This window comes from Thermobia domestica, chromosome 12 (genome assembly GCF_964235325.1).
Source record: "Thermobia domestica chromosome 12, izTheDome1.hap1.1, whole genome shotgun sequence".
Classification (NCBI taxonomy): Eukaryota; Metazoa; Arthropoda; class Insecta; order Zygentoma; family Lepismatidae; genus Thermobia; species Thermobia domestica.
The window spans coordinates 207,616,993-207,638,140 of NC_137465.1; the positions used below are offsets into that span (position 1 = coordinate 207,616,993).

Here is a 21,148-nt window from a genome sequence, read left to right on the forward strand (position 1 = left end):
CAAATTTTTAGTGACAAATACTTGTAATTTCTGATATGCTCGGAAGGCGGTGTCCTTGGTGTTAAATTAACACACAATAAACACCCTAAAGTGATAGTCATTTTGTGTTGTTTTAACACCTCATTTTTTTTTGCTGTGTATGCTCGGGAGGAAACTAAAGATGCCAGCACTGATATCTTCGTAGAAATATTTTACGTTTTCACCTATGTTCTATTCAATGAAATACTGGCTTTTCAAACATTTGGTATATAAGCCCAAAGGATTAAAGGCAGGAAAAACTGACTCTATCGATTACCTTTGACTAAAATCGGAATACAACAGATTAGACCTAACTGAATAGTTCTGGATTGAGTCATCGCGTAAGTAGTTTCTAAAGTAATCTATCTTTTTTTACTAGATTTTCTTTACATAAGGTGCACAGCTATAATAAACAAACTTACTAAAAATAGTCCTTTATTCTTTACTAATTGCATTGGACTTTGACTATGCAATTTCTAAATATTTACCAATACAATCTCATATCAGTCTTTGCAACACCTACGACTAAACATTTCACTATTTAGTACCAAGTCTAAAAGCATAGGTGCTTCAACTGCTCATCACCATAGTGATGCAAATACTAACAGCTATTTCTTTAATACTGAGAAGGTGATCTAGTGGATAGACACACATGCAGGGCGCTTCTTCGCTTTATAACTGTGGAGAATACGCTTATGCCTCACCGAAGATACAATATACACTAGTGTCCCGATTATCCAAATTTCGATTAATTAGGTTCCGTGTTATCCGAGCCTAATCCAAACAAACAAACAAAAATTATTAAAATACTTGTTACAACGATAAGCAGTTTGCAGACTTCTGTTTCAACAAGAAAGCAAACAAAGCTTGCGTAAAGATAACGACTCCGCCCGACTTTGCCACAAACGCGCGAGCTTTAATTGTTGCATGTCTTGAGTTTCAGTTTGAGAAGGCACTGTTCTACGTCGAACAGCAAGATGACACGGAACCGGCTGACATTAGGATGTTGCTACGTCTGTGCAATAAAGCGGCCAAAAACAGGCCAGCTTAATGAAGCAGAAGACTACCGTATGAAAAACTTATTGAAAAGAAGTGTGTATGCTAAACAGTACCTTATTTATGTTGTGTTTTACTTACATACGTATCAAATCAAATTCATTTTATTTACTGTATTATGGCTAATTCCTTATATATGTATATATAATTATTTGTACTGTACCATATGTACAAAAAATAATAAATACGGTAATAATAAATAATCTAATAAAGAGAAATAATCAATAAACAACAATAATAAATTACAAAATTTTCTGTATCCATCTGTGTTAACCGAGTTAGATCCGGTCCACATTAGCTCGGATAATCGGGACTCTACTGTAATCAGAAAACTCGAGAAAATTTATACTCTTTTTTAAAATTGAGAATTGATTCCAATGGCTATAGACAATAAATAAATCAAGTATGGAGTATACTTTAAGAGCAATTGAACTGTATGAATACTTAAAAACTTAATGGCACGCGATGGCGAAATCATAATCCAGTTGAACTTAATTAAAAACCATTAACTTTTATTTTATGTGCCCTACCAATCACAATCGGATTATTAATTTTATTGGTTGGTCAACTGAACAAAAATATTCCCGATTTTATCCACGTTAAAAATAAACCATTTTAATATTTTTCTTAGACATTATTATTATTATTACAAATGTTCCTCGTTGACGTAATTCTCACAGCAGTAGTTTCTCAGCAAAATAGGCTGATCATTCCGCAAAATCTAAGATCACTACAAATGCTTTTTCTTTTACACTTTTTAAAAGCGCATAAAAACAAAAATAAATAAATAAATAAATTACTAATGAAGCATTTATGCAATAAAAGTCTCACTCAACTTCATCACAAAAAATATTTCACACACTTGCAATCCTTAAAACCACACTCTTTAACTATAATTTTACATTTTGATTTTTGTTCAGGATTACTTCTTTAAATATTAAGTACATATATCTTAAATAAAACATGATATGTGTTGAATTTGTAGACTTCATATTTTCTTTACATTAAATTTGAAGAGGAATTCTGTTTTACGAATTTACCTTCTAATTTCATTAGAAATGAAACAATATATTAAAAAACCGATGAACGTATATATACATTTACATACACACTCATTTATTATTCCATGTACTCGGAAGTTACTCGCCACATCTCATACGGAAATTATTAACAATTTCACCACTACAACAACAACAAAGCTCATTAAATGCTGAACCCAGTTCGACAATTGGACGGATGAAATATAACAACAATGTGTGGAGGCAAAGCCATCAAATACTTTTGACCATTGTCGTTGGGATAATGGATTGTTCATAGTCTTTTTTTTCCCAGAAATAACAACTTGACTTCATGTCAATTTTGCCTCCCACACATGTAACATGAAAGTTCCATGCGTGCATTGTCACAGACTTGTTTTTAAACATACTGGAAAGCATGTGTGTGACGTCAACCCTTTATTTCTTCTTAATGTTCTTACAAACCCATTCCATGCCATCCTGAAAATTGAAGGAAAAAAAGATTTAGTTATAAAATGAAAAAAGAAATTGTTCTTTCTAATATTTCGAAATTATGTTCTGCAAATGAAATAAAACCCCTCTGGAGTTATTGCTATTCCACACGGTCATATTGTGAAATTTCTGGTAGGTAGAGCAGGTTTTATAAAACCAGAGTCCGGAATCGACTCTCACTACCGGTTTATTTATAAAAAATCCTCCAATGATAACAATATTTAAAGAAAATACTATAGTACAATTTTCTCTATTATGAGGTAGGAATTAGTAGTCCAAGACCGTGCGGCCGTGGGCAGGACTTCTATAGAGCCTCGAAGCAGGATAAGCCAGTAGGAATGGAATAGCCAAGAGGCTTTGATGTAGGATTCTCCTAGTGCTCCAGGCAAGCAAGAGGAGGGAGACCAGAAAACTGGTGCCGGTCCGCTGGTTGCTGTTCAATATATAGGCGTCGCAGAGCAGCGATGGCGCTGCTGCTGTCCTGTCGTCTTATAACTTGTAGGAGGTGCTGATGGTTCGTCGTCTGCTTCTTATAGTAATCCCATGTGGTGTGTAGTACTCTGACGTAAATACATGTGGTAATGTTTATAAACAGGAGCATATGACATTATCTGTATACAGAAGCACGTGGTACATTAGAATATAGTCTAGAATCAAACCTATGACCTTTGACCCAAACCCTTATGTCTATTAAAACTACACCTACCATACTAGTTTCAACATTGGATCTCCATAATTTCAGTTCAAAGCACTTTCGTCCAAAGGTATTCTATGATTTCAAATGGGGCTTTATTATGAACATTTGCGACCTCTAAATCTTCGATACCAATAGCTTGTAACTGGTTTCTCAAATCCCGCACTCGCAGACATATCTGATCAACCAATGTGCCAGGCCTATGGGCGTAACGACATCAGCAAGCAGATTGTGCATTGCTGGTGTAGACAATTTGCAGCAGAACGCTAAAATGTGCATAATGAGGAGCGCAGTGAAAGGCCTACCGTCATCACAGAGGATCTTGTGGATCCTGTTCGGGAACACATCATGCAGAATCGTCGCTTCACAATAACGGAACTCAGCGGTCAGTTCCACTCCTTATTGCACACCATTGTCACAGAGCGTCTGTTGTTCAAGAAGTTGTGTGCCAGGTGGGTGCCGAAGCAACTGACTCCAGAACACAAAGCAAGGCGCATGGGGTCAGCATTAACATTTTTGCAACGATATAGCTGACGACGGATTTCAATTGGCGCTATGCCCTATGCATTTTATCACTGCTCGCACTTCACACGCGGCGAAAGCTGGAATAGGAACGTCCATCTTCAATCACTGCCACGAGGCCACTGAGAGCACTAGGGAACTTCCACTGGAGCATGCGCCATGCTAGAACCTTACTCTCTCACGTGTACGCAGTCATTTCGCACAACATACTGTTTCCTAGCAATGGGACGCGTGTGAAAGTTAGTTTCTGGATACGCCTCGTACAATTAATATACAGTGGCCCAAAAGTAGGTACATACCACTGCTTTGATAAAGTATAACATTCTAGTTTATGAGTTTATTTGCTTCGGCTCTTCCGAGCTTAATATGTAAGTAAAAACACATTGAGAACTAATAATAAAGAAACTAAGTCTACCTGATAGATAACAATGAGAAATTATATAAAATGCAGTATGGTACTCTATACCTACTTTTGGGACATTCTGTATAATAACAATATTATCGCTTCATTATATGCGTACGCTTCAATTAAATTGTAATATTATATATATATATATATATATATATATATTTTAAAATATGTATGCAGCATAGACGAACAAAGAACTACAGACGTGTTACATAGATGGTAAGGGTAAGTAGGATGCTGCTATACTTATACTCCTTCATAATTAATAGAAATTGCTATGATCTAATTGGAAAACTTCTAGTACCTGTGAATGTTTTTGGTTTTTGTAATTTGGTAACGTATGATCAGAGTACTAATAAGATGGATTATGTTAATGTTCTCATAGCATGCCTTCCTTCCCAGCCCTTTAGTTACTTTAAGGCATATTTATGTAGCACACTGTCCTGACTTGAAATTAGAGATCAAAATTTATTGTTAGTTATTTTAAGAGGCTTACGAAGGGAGTTTGCTGGCTATCTCGCAACTTATCTATAAGCAATTTCCAATGTTACCTTTTCCAGATTACTCGTTGGCAGGAAGACAATATTTTATTCTTTAAAAAAACATTATCTACTAAATTTCGTATTTAAACGCTGAACTCATTCTTTTTACCGAACAAAAAAGAAAATGAATTAATAAGTAATCTGGAGGACTATATTGTAATGTCCCACGTGATGTAGTGTATAAATAATTCCACACGCCAGTGTTTACAAACACCACCACGTGGTTTGGCAAGAGGATTTCACACCAGATGGATCTACAATCACCTGTTGACGACAGACTTCCAGCCCCTCCCACGCAGCAGCAGCACCACCGCTACCCAAGGAACCCTATAAATTGGCTGGACGACGGCAATTCTGTACCAGTTTTCTGGTAACCCTCCTACAGTTTGCCACGGAACATTGGGAGTAACCTAACCCCAGGCCTCTAATCTTCTACGAGACTACGCCTATCCTATCTCCTGGTTTAGCCTGCTACTTGGCTCTGTCTGGGAATCCTAACCTCAGCCGCTTAGCCTGCTACGGAGCATTGGGTCCTTAATTCCTCTCTGCTTAGCCTGCTACGGGGCTCTGTAGAGATCCTGTCTGCGACCTTACGGTCAAAGACTACCTATAAACTAACCTTGTACCTAGTATACTAGAGAGATTAATTTGTACAGTATTTTGTAAAAATTCTTTTATAGTGAAACTTTTATAATAAAAGCCGGTAGTGGGAGTCGATTCCGGACACTCTTTTTATTAACGCTCTAACTATACCTATATGGGACAAAGTTGTACAATATGGATAAACAGTGAAGTTTCCGAAATAATCCTTAACGCACCAACAGGTAATCATAATCATCTTTTATATAAATTAGTGCGTTAATACACATACATTGAGTATTTTGACAATTTCTTTACCATGCCCTTATGCACAAACTGCAATGTAATTTTGCCTTCTTATCCTGAAGAAGAATAAAGATTGATGCTTGAAATATATCGATGTGCTTAGTCTCGGAAAGCTGACAACGTAACTTTGAAACTTTTTATCTCTCTTTCCTTATTTATATAGTGTTCGCAAGACGGCAACATTTCAACGAGAATTGTGGATAATTAAATCTTACCTTCACTCCTTCGCCAGTTGTGGCAGAACAAGCCTGGATCTGCCACGCCCTGTCCTTGATCGTGTGTAAGTTCAGCCCTTCCGCAATTTCTGCTGCTGGAGCTGCGTGGAACAAATCCTGCTTATTCGCGTAGACTAGGAGAGGCACTGAGGCTAACTTCTCTTCGCTAAGCAACTCTGCTAACTCCTGGCCAGTCTCTTCAAGGCGCTTCCGATCGGCACTATCTATCACATAAATCTAAACACAAGAGAAGCAACGAAATAATTCTAACAAGAAATATTTATTAATGGACACTATAGGATACATATCACAAAAGTAAATGGCAAACTCACCTCTGTATCCTGTGAAGAATATTTGTGGTTAGTGAATAATTTCAGTTCACTCTGGACCATTCTTCTACGTAGTTCCTCTTTGTCGCACTAGTTTCTTTATATTGCTACTTTTCGAGAGTTGTTTCCGTAGAATATTTAAAGGAAACAACCGAAAAGTAGATGTGTTTGGTTACCACTTGCTACTTACAGCATTCAATCATTTATGGAATTTTGTTCAAGCCATGGAAATTTTTCAATAAACAATATAACTACTCTTATACCTTTGAAAGTACTGCTATAGAATGGTGAAAAATGTGTTCGACACTTTCGACAACTTTCTGTGAATTTTACTTATTCAAACAGAAACCAGCATAATTTCTTGAAAACAACCTTGAAAACAGACAAGAATACAATGCATACTTTCTATACCGTAAAAGCCAAAAAGAGCAAAATTAAAACTTTCCAACGATACATAATAAGACATATTAGCAACATGTTTTACGATCGTAGACATATGTTAAAAGCAAGTTACTACAAATCCTACATTATCTTGCAGCAATCCAACATAAAATTAGAAAAAAAGAAAAGAAAAAGGAAAACCTACATCAAAATAAGAGAAGAAGTCAAAAAGTAAAGGGACTTTTTTTTTGAGAAAAGGTACATTTATTCTAATAATAGAAAACTGAAACAAACATTATTTTTCTACATAATCTCCCTGCACTTCAATGCACTTTTCCCAACGTTTCACAAGTGTTTTGATTCTCTCGGAAAAAAGGTTTTTCTGTTGCACCTGTAACCAATTTGGTGCACCGCGTCAATGACTATCTGATGGTTGACGTTTGAATTTCGTAACTTCTGGTGATGATGGATGGTTCAAAACCAGGCTCGTAGACTTTCTTTCCGGTTCGAGTGATGTACCCAAGTTTCATCTACAGTAATGATTTGCTGTAAAAATCCATTTCCCTCGCGACAATAACGAGCCAAATGTTACGAGAGATGTTCAACCTTTGTGCCTTATACTTCGCGATAAACAGCTGTCAACATACTACGCTTGCATTCGACGAATAATTTCCGCAGGTTTAACACCTTCCGTAAACAAAAAGCGAATCACTATCCTCATTTCCTCCTTGGTGCAAATCGACAATGGAGCTGCCATGTTCAACGGCCTGCTACACTCCAACGACTAACGTGGGAATAAGAGACACGTTGTTTAGAAGTATCGCAGACGACACTAATTCAGCGCTGGATACTAGCAGTGTTACCAAACAGTAGTGCGAAAAATTGTAGAAGTTCCTTTACTTTTTTAGTTCCTCTCGTAAACTTTTTTACACCATTTATAAATCCAGTATACCTTCTCCCTCTACGACATGCAATACTGGTAAGTAAATCTACTGTAAATACTAAACTTTCGATATCTTTTAAGTCCTATTTTATGAACCTAAATTAATACGATAGGCTTAACAACATAAACTAAACAATAAAATTTCACAATGAAAGAAAAAAAAAGTGTTTAAATTTCTTAAGTCATACTGCATACAATTATTACATCAGCTGGGATTAATCCATCGGGTTCGATTCCCGGTGGGGGCACTAGATCGAAAAAATCTAAAAGTTTTTTCAGGCCAGTCATCCTGAATGAGTTTTTCCTCATTCACACCAGACAAATGCCAGGGTGATACCTAACTTATAGGTCCCAGGCCGCTTCCTTCCTTTCCCAATTCTTTCTTCCTTCCCTTTCCCCCTATAGTGTGCTCGCCGAGTGACATCACACCTCATACGTGACGGGCTAACATGGCCATAGATGACAAAAATCTAGAAATCTAAAAATCCTAACCCTAATTTAAATCTATGAAAACTTTTTGTAACAGACAACTCTCATTTACCAGACAAATAATTACGTCCCATAGGAGTCCGATATTACGAGGTTTCACTGTATATTCAAAATCGGAAATCTGTCAAGCCTTACCACAGTATGACTAAACCTATGATACTTTTGAGATATATTTTACTATGGTTTCACGTCTTATGTATTCCAATACAAAGTTACTGCACAATACTTACCAATACATCAGTATTCTCGAAGTAATTTCTCCAATATGGCCTAATCTTCCTTTGTCCCCCTATGTCCCACACATTTAACTTAAAGCCTTCTGACTGGACAGATTTTATGTTGAAGCCCTGAGTAGGAGTGATATGGGTAATGTCTTCTGAGGCCAGCTTTTTTAACAGCGTTGTCTTTCCTGCATTATCCAGGCCCAGTAGTAATAGCCGGAGTTCTTTATCTGGAGCAGATTTTAGTTTTCTTAGAATCGACAATAAACCCTGCAAAATGAAAGAACAAGGGTTACACTATTACACCACTACCCATTACCTTATGATTTCATAAGCATACTTAGAAAAATCTTAAGAATTTGTAACAGTGTATGAAGTACTTTTTTTTTGTAGAAGTATGATTTTTAAAATTCTGGTCCTAATCATTTTACACCTCACTGTATAACAATAGAAGGTATAATAGTGTTATACTGTATACCTAGGTAATTTTTTTTTTTTTTTTTTTAGTTTACATCCTGAATCGTCTTTTGTCTTTGTTTACATAAAAGTAATTTAGAAGTCATAGAATAATTAAGCATGTAGGTTTTCGGGAAATGATTTCTTCTGTTTATATTTTATTTTTCTCCGTAATTTTCGTGTATGGGCATCTCATTTGGATAATTATAAAATATACGTTATTATTTCAATGAAATTCATATGTTAGTGCTTGGATAGTATTTTCTGAATTTTCCACCAATCCGAAAACTGGTAGGACTCTTAGGACCCCTTTGTCCCGATGAGATACCCATATCTTGCCAAAATCCCGTTTTATCCAGCTTTTTACAATTTTTTATTCGTTTTGTAATCCTGCCGCGCGAAATTTCTTCGTTGTGATTGGAAACTAGATGCAACCTTAGTGGTTTGGCGCGTTTCCACACCCGAATTGAGTTGAGTTGATTTTGAGTTTAACGTCCCGTTCAGCATCGAGGCTATATGAGACGGGGACCTACTGATTAACGTGGAATCCGAACCACATGAGCTCCCGCCGGGAATTGAACCCGGGTCTCCCACGCCAATTTCTACAACCGAGAACCATAGTGGAGTTAACATCCTGCACAGCATCGGTGACCAAAATTCACAAATTTTGCAGGAATAGCACAAAAAACAAGGTAATATTAGACTAAATTATGATCTAAACAACGTAGAAGCAGGGTGGAGTCCTGAACTATTGGAATTTTATCTGAGAAACTAACAGGAAGCTACGAAATATGGAATCTCGTGCTGTGATCGACATGTTGGTAATCACAAAATCCCAGGACAGGTTTGAAGTGCTAGTGAATTGGTATTCCGGACTTGTGTGCTCTACAAATTAACAGTTGGAGATTCGATTTCGAAATTTTTCTCTTTCTGTTCATTGCAGAGTTAGGTCCGGTAGCCTGTCCACAATATAGTCCTTCTGTGACTGTGCTTTCAGTATAAAGAATAGAACATGGCGGTATACGTGGTTTATGCATTTGTTACATTAATTTCTAAGATGTCCGAATAAATTTCAGTAGGGACTCCTATTTACTCTTGTTTGACACAGCTTCCTAAAAATTCAATATGGGCTGAACAACGAAGTGAAGATTTCTTTCCTTTCAGAAGGGAATTTTCCTTAACTTTTCTCCCTTTTGATCAAATTTAATATATTATAATGTAGAAAATGGGTTAGTTTAGTGGCAAGTACACATAGTTGTAGCTACCGCCCCCTTTCTCACGTTAGAGCCGATTAAAGATGTATTAACTTTTGAAAGTATATCCATGTTTAGTGTAGATATGTAGAATTTTACTTTGTGTAATAATGGATTTTCACTTTGTGTCATTTTTCACGGTGGCAGCCATATTGAATTACAGATGATAGGTCTGACTTTTTGTGGATATCTACAGTAAACATCAATACCACATTTCGTTTCTCCAGCTCCAGTGGTTTGAGCTGGACAGGTGTGTGAAACATAGTGCGGTATTTTGAACTCAAGATGTCGCGTTCTTGAATATTTCGTAACTTTTTGTCACCTACCCTTACTGATCAACATTCATGCCCAATTTGGATTTCCTAGCTTCAGCAATTTGGAGTGCTTATAGTTTCAACATAGGTTTTAAGCGGTCATCTTGGATTCAAGATGGTCATAGACTTTTCAATTGAGTTTGTGCTTACATTTTGACCCTCTGTCATTTTACACAGGGTTATCGTAGGGTCGAGACTTGTTCCATCTTCTTTTATTTAGCAACAGCCTTCAAACGATGTGCTACTTAATACCCCCTTGGCATTGAGTTGGACCCCATCTGGAACTCTGGGACAAGAATCTTTTAAAATCATTGTATATTGAAAAAAAGCCACACATATTTTCCTGTTTTCACATTTGTCTCACCATTTCCGATTTATAGGGGTGGTCATGGACTTTTCAATTAAGTATTTGTTTACATTTTGACCCGCTGTCATTTTGCATACGGTTGTCGTAGAGAGTCGAGACTTGCTCCATCTTCTTTTATTTCGCATAGCTTGCAAATGATGTGCTACTTAACTCCCATTGCCATTTAAAACTTTTGACTTAGACCCCGTCTGGGACCCTGTGGAGGATCCTATTTGGGGTTACATTTTACCCCAAAAAGTGAGCCCTTGAAAATGATGGGATACGTGTTCGTTGAGTTTTCCATCTAACCAACCGTTTCCGAACAAATGACCCGGTTCAAATTATTCTGCCAGCTAATAGCTTCTACATAACAAACAAACAAACAAAAAAATGTAACTCACCCGCCCGGTGGCACGTATAACTTTGGGATTCGTCTACTTATTTCATATCAAATGCAAACACAATTGTCTCGTTCGGATCTCAGCGGAGCCAGTTCGCGACCCTCCCTTGTCAGAAACAAGGATAGGATGACCCGAACCCTGAGAAGGTCTGGAGGATGACTAGTGTTGAAAAAATAACTGTTTTTTTCAAATGTCTGTTTTTTCTGGCAACTATTATTTATTGATTTATGTTGCATGTAAGTGAAATAATCAGCAGAACTTGAGTCCAAGCTCTCTCGTAACTTACAAATCCTTTTTTTTTTTTTTTTTTTTTTTTTTTTTTTTTTTTTTTTTTTTACATATATGAGCAAAATTGTATGATTATTGTACATTTGATTACACTTTCTTTACTAGTAATTCGTGTTGTTGTAGTAGTTATAGTCTCGATTAGTAATAGTCTCACTGTTGCAAACAATAGTTTCATAAGAAAAATTTTTTTCCCCTTTATACATCTTAGTTCCAAAAGTGTTGTTGGAATATATACGGGGCGTTTCAAAATAAATATTGGGGTTTAAAGGGTTTGTAGTACTTATTACTTTAACGTACAATTGTAAACAATACACCACGTAATAGAGCAACTCAACAGTTTTTGCTGCAAGTGTTCAATGTGAGTACCATTCGTCACACAACACACATCGAGTCGATAGGCGAGAAAGGTCCATCAACTTTCCGCCATATGGCACAGAACACATTCAGTTTAGTGGAATCTCGTTGCAACTTAACCATGTGACGATTTGCTGACCCCAGATGCGAATATTATGAGTGTTCACATTAGCACTCAGCTGAAATGTCGATTTATCACTGAAGACGACACGATCCAGAAAATCTTCATCGTCATGCAGCAATATTTCATTTGCAAAATTGGTACGTAATCCGTATCTGTAGGCTTTAAACCTTGTAGCAACTGCAAACCATAAGGACGTAGTTGTAAGCGTCTCCCTAAAATTCTTCACACAGTGACGGTTGCACTGTAACTACAAATTCAGTCTCTGCAAAATTAAAACACAGAAATTTTTCTGCTCTCAAGTCGCCATCTTTGATACTAGCTCTTCCTAACGGCAAACAGAGGAAACAGTTCATGCGCATGTGTGTGTACAAAACGGTTTCAGTTGCTCTTTCATTTTATATTATTTATAATTCTAATTGATACTACAAAATTTAAAAACCCTAATATTCATTTTGAAACACCCTGCATTGCTTCAAATTGTGTCATCTTATGTCTTGTATGTACATATCAGGGCCGGCCCTAGGCAATTTGCCGCCCCGTGCAATGGCACCATTTGCCGCCTCTTAAAGAACGCTTAAATACTATAATACAATCTTGTTATGTCTGTGTCTGCTTTTTCTTTAAATAGTACTCTGTTATGTTAGTGAAAGATAAAGCAAACATACCTGCAGAGGAAAGATGGTAACCGTTTTTATAGAATTCAAGATCGAGCTTCAATCTCGATATATCAGTTTACAATTCCAGAGCAACTAGTTTTTTTTATCTTTATTTCTTGATTTTTCTTCTACATCCGTTACTTTTCTTTTTTTTTTTCTTTTTCTTTTTTTTTTTTTTTAAATAAAAAAGCTTGTTTCCGTCTTCAATGATAAGGAACTTGCTTGTGAGAAAGACAAGACTAGCTTTCATATCAAAACTGTGATAACTAAATAAATGGAAGAGGTGACTGAGAATTAAGTTTTTGTATTTGACAACAATCAAGCAATTTATGCTGGGATTGTTTTGACCATTTGCTTTAGTACTGCCCATGTGACTTTAAACTAATGCGACCCCAAACATGATTTATGAAGGTGGTATTCAAATAGAAGATCAGCTTAGTAAATTTAACTACCATCATCATGAAGTCTGTTTCCAACAAGAAGTATTTAATTTAAATAATATAGTTATGACAGATATTGCCGCCCCTCCAAATTTGCCACCCCATGCAAATGCACGCGTTTCACATATGGTAGAGCCGGCCCTGCATATCATACATATCTAGTCGACACATTTTATTTATGTGTGATATTCAGAAATATACTAGTAGGAAAATTAGTATTAGTTTTTACTTTTAGACAAGTTATTTGCATTTTATACTGTACGTTATATTGTTTTCGTACTTATTAAAGGCCTGCATTCACGAAAAAACAAATTTTCATTTATACTTTTGTTTTTTGGTTGATATTGGTGAAACACTGCTAAAACTCGGATTATTAGTAAGTATACTACTCATATATGTTGTATTCGTTCCCTTTAACCTAGCCGGCATAATCGTGGGACGTAAAACTCAAAGATTACATTTTCATTTTCATATATATTGCAAAATATTTGTACCGTATCAGTATCTAGTGTTTAATGTATGTTGCAATTTATGGTAATTACTAGAGCAACCCACATTATGCTTTATGTTTTTCCAAATTATGCTTTATTGTTAATTTCAATCAATGTTTAACATAAATCGTGTATAATGTATAATATTTACTATACATATATTCTAAATATCTTGATCTATTTATTAATATTTTATGAGACCAGTTTCTTTCACATTTAATGAACTTTCTACTTAATGCAGTTGTAAAGAGATGTGCTTTACTCGAGTCAGCTTTTTAATCACTAGTGTGCGCCTTAGAAGTGCATATATGTAGAAAGGGAAAGTAAAAGATGCCACCAAAAGTGCTCAACTTCACGAGGTACACGTGTAGAGTTCTTGTGCACTTTTTGTACATTTCGAATCATCATACGTAACTGCGCAGTTACACTTAGAATAAAACTATTGTTTATTCATTGTTGGCGGAAAGTTTTCTTCTTCCTTTCCTTTTTTTCTTTTCTCCACTTCAAAGGATTACACCGAAAAGTTTACAGAAATAAAAATAAGCCTTTTATTGTTGCACTGTTATGTTCTGAAAGGTTTTGCACTGTAAATATTGGTTTAAAAAAAAAAAAAAAAAAAGTATGTTAAACAGAATTTTCCAAGAATTGTTCTAATAGAATTTTCCAAGAATTGTGCTATATTATTTTAAATTATGCTTTATGCTTTATTTTCCAAAATTATGCTTTATTATGTTTTTAAAATTAGTTTCTTCTGGACCCTTAGACAACCACAACTATGTTGAAGGTACCAACCATATGTGTAAGTTACTGTTATGCTTTTTATGCTTTTGGGTTGCTCTAGTAATTACCTACATAAAAATACTCCTTACTTATATAGACGTTAAATGCATCACAAATGACTACCGTATTTTACGGACTATAAGAAGCATCTTAAGAATTTTTTTTAAATACCGTAAAATTTTTATCATTTTTGCTATTAGATTGCAAAGCCAGACAGTGTTAGCACGCTAGTGAATTCCCGCAACTCATGTTCGTCGCATCGGTGCACTACTGCTGCCAGTTGAATCCAATGTTGCCAGATAGAGAGATAGGTTTCCCGCGGCATCGAATATATGGCCATTTTTAAGACTAGGGGGAATTCTAAATCAAACACTGGATATTTTTATATTAATTTCGAATATAAGACTCACCTGAATTTTGGAGGCAACTTTTCGAAGGAAAATGTGTGTTTTATACTCCGTAAAATATGGTATTTAAAAAAAAAAAAAAAAACTAAATTTAGAAGAAAACTAGAGGCAATGTTTTTTTTTTTTTTAAATGTAAGGTTATGAAAAAATATGAACATTTTTTTTTCTTCTATTTACAACACTAAGGATGACCCACTAGCAACAAACCGACAAAGAAAAGGAAGGCCAGAGTGGAAAACTGTTTTGTAACCTAAAGTCCAGGCAATTATTTCTTGCAGGAACCGACCCTCAAAGAAAAGTTTCTTGAAATAATAGTAATACCCTTTCAGTTTGCTCCTTTTTGTACCTTTCGTGGTAATAGTACAAGGTATAAAGATACATCGCGATTTGCGATACATTTTTTAGTTTGTATCGTATTTGCATGTTCTTGCATCGCAAACTGCGATGTGATATCGCTTAGAAAAACGCTAATATATATACATAGAGTGTCCCATAAGTCCGTTTACATAGGCCATCTCGGTAACTATTGAAGATACGAAAAAATGATAAGAGAGCAATGTTGTTGGAAAGTATGTGTTTACAATCTAAAATGTTGGAATTTCCGAAACTGGACCAACCGTTTCGGCTCTACACTGGTATAGCGCGCAATGATATGGAAAAACGCAACGTTACCACGTCTTTGTTGGACAACAATGAAGGAAAGTGGGTGTGATTTGAAGTATCCTGGACCAAGGAGAATAGAAGGGACGGACATAATGAAGGATATGAAGTTGGATCACACGCAACAACAATCCAAGACAGTGGCGTCACCATCAGAAGGGGAGGGAGCAGGTACGAAAAAGAAATGGAATTGAATTTATTCATGGCAAACTGGTATTAATTGCTTAGTGATGTCAACGAAATAAATAAGAGGACAATTGAATAAAATTAGAAAGGGCCCAAGTGCCAAACCTCAAAATCAGAGAAAAGTCGATAAACATGAGTTATAGCAATACATGTTATAAACGGGTACTGCGACCATGTGACTGACTTAACACAGAAGCAACAACTTTTAAGCTATAAACTCCTTACAAATAAATGTATTCTACAGGGTACTAAGACATCCTTGAACGATGCAATTCAATTCTACTTATTGCGGCACTTACATCCTGTCTCATTATTCAGTTGTCTTGTCTAGAAACAGAAGCGCCAGTTTCGAGACGAGTGCAAACGAGACAGATTAATTATCTCGTACCTAGTCGCTGGTGTAGGGATAGTGTGCCTGTCTGCCACATGGCATTTGGGTAGGCCAAACGTGGGCACGAACCCGACGGGCCATACTAAGGTTTCTCCCCGCCCCGGGTGCATGCCGGGATGGTTCAGTCACTCAGGCCAGGATCGATTCTTTCTCCAGTTCTAGACTCACCTAAAGGACCGGTGTGACATCGGAGTGGAGACCCAATCTCTCCTTGTGTCATTTCCTTGAACAAATAAATAAGTAAAGCTTCTCGGCTGGTGAACATCATTATTCATTTGCAAGTCTCGGCTCGGCTCGTAAACTTGTTGCCTCATCTAATTTCGTTGAATGATTGTCTAGTGTCGCGTATGAGTTTTCGAAACAAGACGAGACACGGGAATGTTCTGGTCTCGTGAGCAATACTACTTATGCCACTGGAAAGGATACAAAATGTAGAAGCCAGCTATTTGACATGTACCATCCCAGTATTCGGCTGGGCGTATCCTCCCACTGGCAACTAGAAATTTAGAGCCAGCGACCAGTGTTAACTGGAAATGGTTTCTGCTAAATTCACGGGGCTGACGCAGTCTCTGTTCGCACGAAAATAATTGTCTCTGGGTGAGAGAAAACAAGGAATGACGTTGAATCAGACATTGAAAAAGATTTACAGTAAAACTTCATTATGAGATTCCCACATTTGCTTCCAATTGTTACATTTTGTGCAGTTTTATCTGGAAGTATTGCTTCATGTGAGAGAGGCTTCAGGAGTCTCAACAGAGTAAAGACCGCCTAAAGGAATTCACTGAAGACTGACACACTGGACGATTTGCTGACGATTTCCATCAATGGCCCTTAAGGACTTTGATCCAAAAAGTGCAATCGACAACTGGTACTTCAGTGCAGAGAGAGAGAGCATTACACAAACGTGAAGTCTTAATGTATGAAGTTTTAACATGTATATGATTGTCCAATTGAAAATCGATTATCCTGAGTCTAATTGTATGATTTTGAAATTTGATGCCCTGATGATATCTGCTTCTTTGTCAAACCGAAGGCCATGGGGGGGGGGGGGGGGGCACATTTCATAATTTGTACGTGAAGGGACCATCATTTTTGGATTGGCAAGTGAGTCTGACTGAAATTTTGCGCCATGAAAATATCATAATATCCATGCAGAACTAGCTAGAATTGCACGAACAGGCTGGAATAATAGAGCGGTGTAAGGCATGATGTGATGACCGTGGGTTCCTATTCCGCTCAGGTTATGGGTGATACGTATTGTCTTTTCACTATTATCATTCATTCTTAGTCTCCATTGTCCTAAAAGAGCACGACTAATCCTTCCATAACACATTACCTGCATTTATTATCAGAGAAGTAGAAATGAGCTCACTTTCGCCAAGGAAGAAACATCATGTGCCTGGATTTTGTTGAGGTTGACCTGTTTCCACCCACTTTCTTGATTCCATCATTTTATTCATTATCAATATCACCGTCTTCCCTAGCCTTTGAGTACACACGTGAGACCTTAATGATTAGAAAGAAAAAAAAAAATAAATAAAAAACAGAAGCATGCCACACACCTAGCCTGCAACGGTTGCAGAGACGAAAGATACCATAAATGTAGTGTTAAATTCTGCAGGTAGCTCCCAAAATATCAAAATTTATGAGGGAATTTACGGTATTATACAAAATTTAAGCATCAGACAAACGAAAAAGATAATAAAGGTCATCACTGTATGGTTACTAATTACAGAGAAAAACGAAGTTTAATCTTGGACTGTATGAAGGCGCGTAGTGAGGCCACAGCAGAACTAACAATAGACCATAATGTATCAGTGTTTTCAACCCACTGCAGTAGTAACTAACCTACACAGTGTGTGTGATCACAGAAGTATCGCAAAGGTGTGCTACACATAAGGCATGTATTTTTATGTATATGAAGAGAGTTTTCTCTATTCTCGTTAATGCATCTACCTACCACTGCTGACGCGCCTGCTTCCTACGGACGCACCCCGTGTGGGACTCCAGCTGCGCTCCTGCTCTGACTCCGTTAGACAGCATTCGTGCATTTTAGTGATCACCTAGCACAAAGTGGTTTCTGTTTTATGCATTACATTTCATATCATATCGCCAGTTTTCCACATTTACGAATATGACACAGTTTGCAACACTGAACATTTGAAAGGTGTTACTTTTGCGCAGTAATACGTATGAATGTATACTTAATAAAGAATATAAGTAAAGGCCTTTCTGCTGCATAGTAGGTCCAGTATTTTCAGGCTGAAAAACGCGAAACTTTTGTGATTAATGAGGAAATTTATGATTACCTTAGAAAGTGCTTCTTAAGAATTCCTCTGTGCCCATTCACTTTAAGAGGACTTTACCGTTTTGTATATAAATATAGCATCCAGAAATATGTCATAAAAAACCTAGTGTAAAAAATACAAATCAACCTGTGCTAGGTGACCATTTAAAAAAACACGAATGCTATTTAACAGTCAGGACAGGAGCGCAGCGAGCGGTAGTGAGGAACTGCGTCCGTGATGGTGGATATGCGCGTAAACGATGTCGCAAAAACACCAGATTAGGTATCTTCTCTGTGTCCTCGAAAAAAAAGAAAAAAATACCCTTCACTGCCGATTTTTGTCGAAGACATTTCATGTTATTAAGACGATGTTCATATTTGAAAACGAAACTATTCCTCCATTTATTGTCAATGCCTTTCTGTATTTGCCACACTTTTTGCTCAATTTCAATAATCCATGCCGCTCCACATAACGTAACAACTCTTTTTCTTCATCAACATAAGTTGTTACAAAACTCACAATTGAAATGTCACATCCGTCACATGCAACTACCATCTTCAATGCTGGAAACTAAATTCCTCATTATACTACTATAATGTAACGTCAGAATGCCTCCGCTCAAAATAGTACCAACAACATGCAGCATCTCACACTTGGAAATACCACATTACACTTCTTCTGTCGGACTGAATTTAATGAAAAATAACCAATTCATCTTTTCTTTTCTGTAAATTTTACATATTTTTCACACTCTCCGGCACTTAACCTTAAGTGAATATTAAAATAACGTTTCAAACTGCTTTCTGTTTCTCCGATCATGGGGTCCATTAGCTGAATTTCAGCCTAAACTTGTACCACACCCTTGACAGAACGCTACAATCTAATTAACTGCTGCACCGATTGCATCCGATGCAAAATACGACTTTTGCGTAACAGAAGGGGTCCAAATATTAATTACTTAACATGTCTTATTTAGGTTAGATTAGGGTATGTTTGGTTGGTTTTTAGGGTAAACTTTACAATGCCTGCTCCAGCTGGTATACTAACTCAGAAACAAGAAATTACACTTTATTAATTATATAAAAATGGTTAAAAACTTACCTAAACTTAAGTTAACCCGTTCCTACCCCTACACTACTTATCCCTATCTTACACTACTCTACTATACCCTGTTATAGCGGCCCTATTTATCGATGCGGAGCTGGAGTGTGCATTGTAAAGTTTGCCCGTTGTTCAATTACATAAAATCTCTAATCGTTTAACTTAGGTTAGGTAATATACGATTGTTTCTGGTATCCTTCTCTGAAACTTATTCCCGAAATACTTGCAGAATGACAAGCTGGAGCGTATATTCCCTTATTTCCTTAATATATGGTCAATAATCGACAGATTTTTGAAGATTTTACCTCCTTTCTAGAAGAAAAGGTATAGTTTTGGATTTGGGAGTCGAAAATTGCGTTAAAAAAAAAATTACAGGGGAAATGATCTGGTATTAGGGAAATGTAATTACTAAGTGAAGGTAAGTACTAACTTAACATGAACAAACATAAATACAGAAAACAGCCTACAGCGGAAAAGTACGAACGTTAACGAAGAGTTGTCCCCCCCCCCAAATCAAAAAATATGCAAAAGGAAAAACAAAAAGTTCTGGTTTACTTTTTGTGCACCATTAGAAAGAACTGTTCAAAAATTATAATTCTCTACGGCTTCCGGATACGTAGCATAAAAACTCAGTAAAAAAACACTCTGTGCTAGGTGGCTACTAAAAAGCACGACTGCTATTCAAGCGAGTCAGGGCAGGGCGAAAATGGTGAGCACCGTGGAAGAGCAAGGTTGTATCAGAAAGGAGGAGCGTCAACGATGGTGGGTATGCGCGTAAGCTAGAGTAGTGAAAAGCAGTTGTTTCTGGGAATGATACCACTTGCCATGGTTTCATACTAGTATCTCTCCATTTCTAAACATAAAATACAGGTTTTGTACACTATGCAGAAATATACTGCCGGTGTAAACTAATAGCCATCTTTCATAAACCCCTTGCCCATACACACACACACACAATGGTTCTACTACAACATAAACTGGTTTTAAGCTTTGCAGCATTAACCCTTGCACTTCACTGCTTAAATCAGGTATTATCTACGAATGTACTTCACTGATACATTGTTTTTCATTTCAAAGAGTATCTAAGTACACATTCCCTTTCCTACTTTTAAATCTACTGCACTATCGAGTTATTATTGCCTGACATATTTCTTATGAGATTATTGTGGACATCTTAACCGGCAATGAGATACCGGTAATATATTCATGATAATCTCACATTAAGTAAACTGAAATTCATGCTCACTCATTACTCTTTCAGTTAATTCGTTAATACTAGCATTATCAAATAAGTTATTTCAACTTGTAAAATAAGAGTTAATCACCATTTAATGACAGTAAGCCTACAGTGTAAGTATTGATTTTCATCATACCTTCAACCTTGATCGTAACAAATTTAGTATCTAGTTTATACAAAATGATATGCCTTACTTACCATTTTAAAATACTGAGAATTCAAAAACGGATACAAAAAGTTACGATCAGTAAATTCTTTTAAATACTCAATACTGCAACACGAATTAAATACACTACCCAAGAAAACGTTTTTCTAGGAATGCAATTTTAAGTTCAATTCAATCTTCTTCTTCTATTTCTGTTTCTTCCTCTTCTAACAACAAACAGACAGTGTACTAATATAATTCTACTTTTGTTATGTCCGTCACACTGTCGACAAAGTGTGCTCAACAAACGTGAGGCGGAGAATTCGGTGAAATAAGTTCTTGTTGGAAAATTAAATTTGAATTGAAATGAATTGAATTGAATTTCTCTTTATTTCAGCGGGCGAGGTTCAGCCGGGGGCTGCTCTGCCACCTAACTCTTGTCATCATTACAAAGAAAAGAAAGAATAAATAAAGATACAAGGTACAAATAACAGCATAACATGATACATTCAATAATACTAAGGATAAACAAAACAGCAAATGTAAATGAAAAAAAAAAAAAAAAGATCTGTTAATCCAATTTCATAATGTAGTAAACCTTTCATGCCAATGCTTTGT

At 36.5% G+C, this 21,148-nt stretch overlaps 1 protein-coding gene across 1 annotated transcript; it reads right to left on the reverse strand.

Annotated features, from left to right (window-relative positions):
• Positions 1-1,766: 1,766 nt before the first annotated feature.
• Positions 1,767-20,749, reverse strand: LOC145666998 (ADP-ribosylation factor-like protein 3). The gene is made up of 4 exons (XM_081734675.1): positions 20,584-20,749; positions 8,222-8,482; positions 5,850-6,086; positions 1,767-2,570 (listed from the first exon to the last, which is right to left on the reverse strand). Exons 1-4 carry the CDS (start codon positions 20,584-20,586, stop codon positions 2,529-2,531), a joined length of 543 nt encoding a protein of 180 aa, XP_081590801.1. The 5' UTR covers positions 20,587-20,749; the 3' UTR covers positions 1,767-2,528.
• Positions 20,750-21,148: the final 399 nt, after the last annotated feature.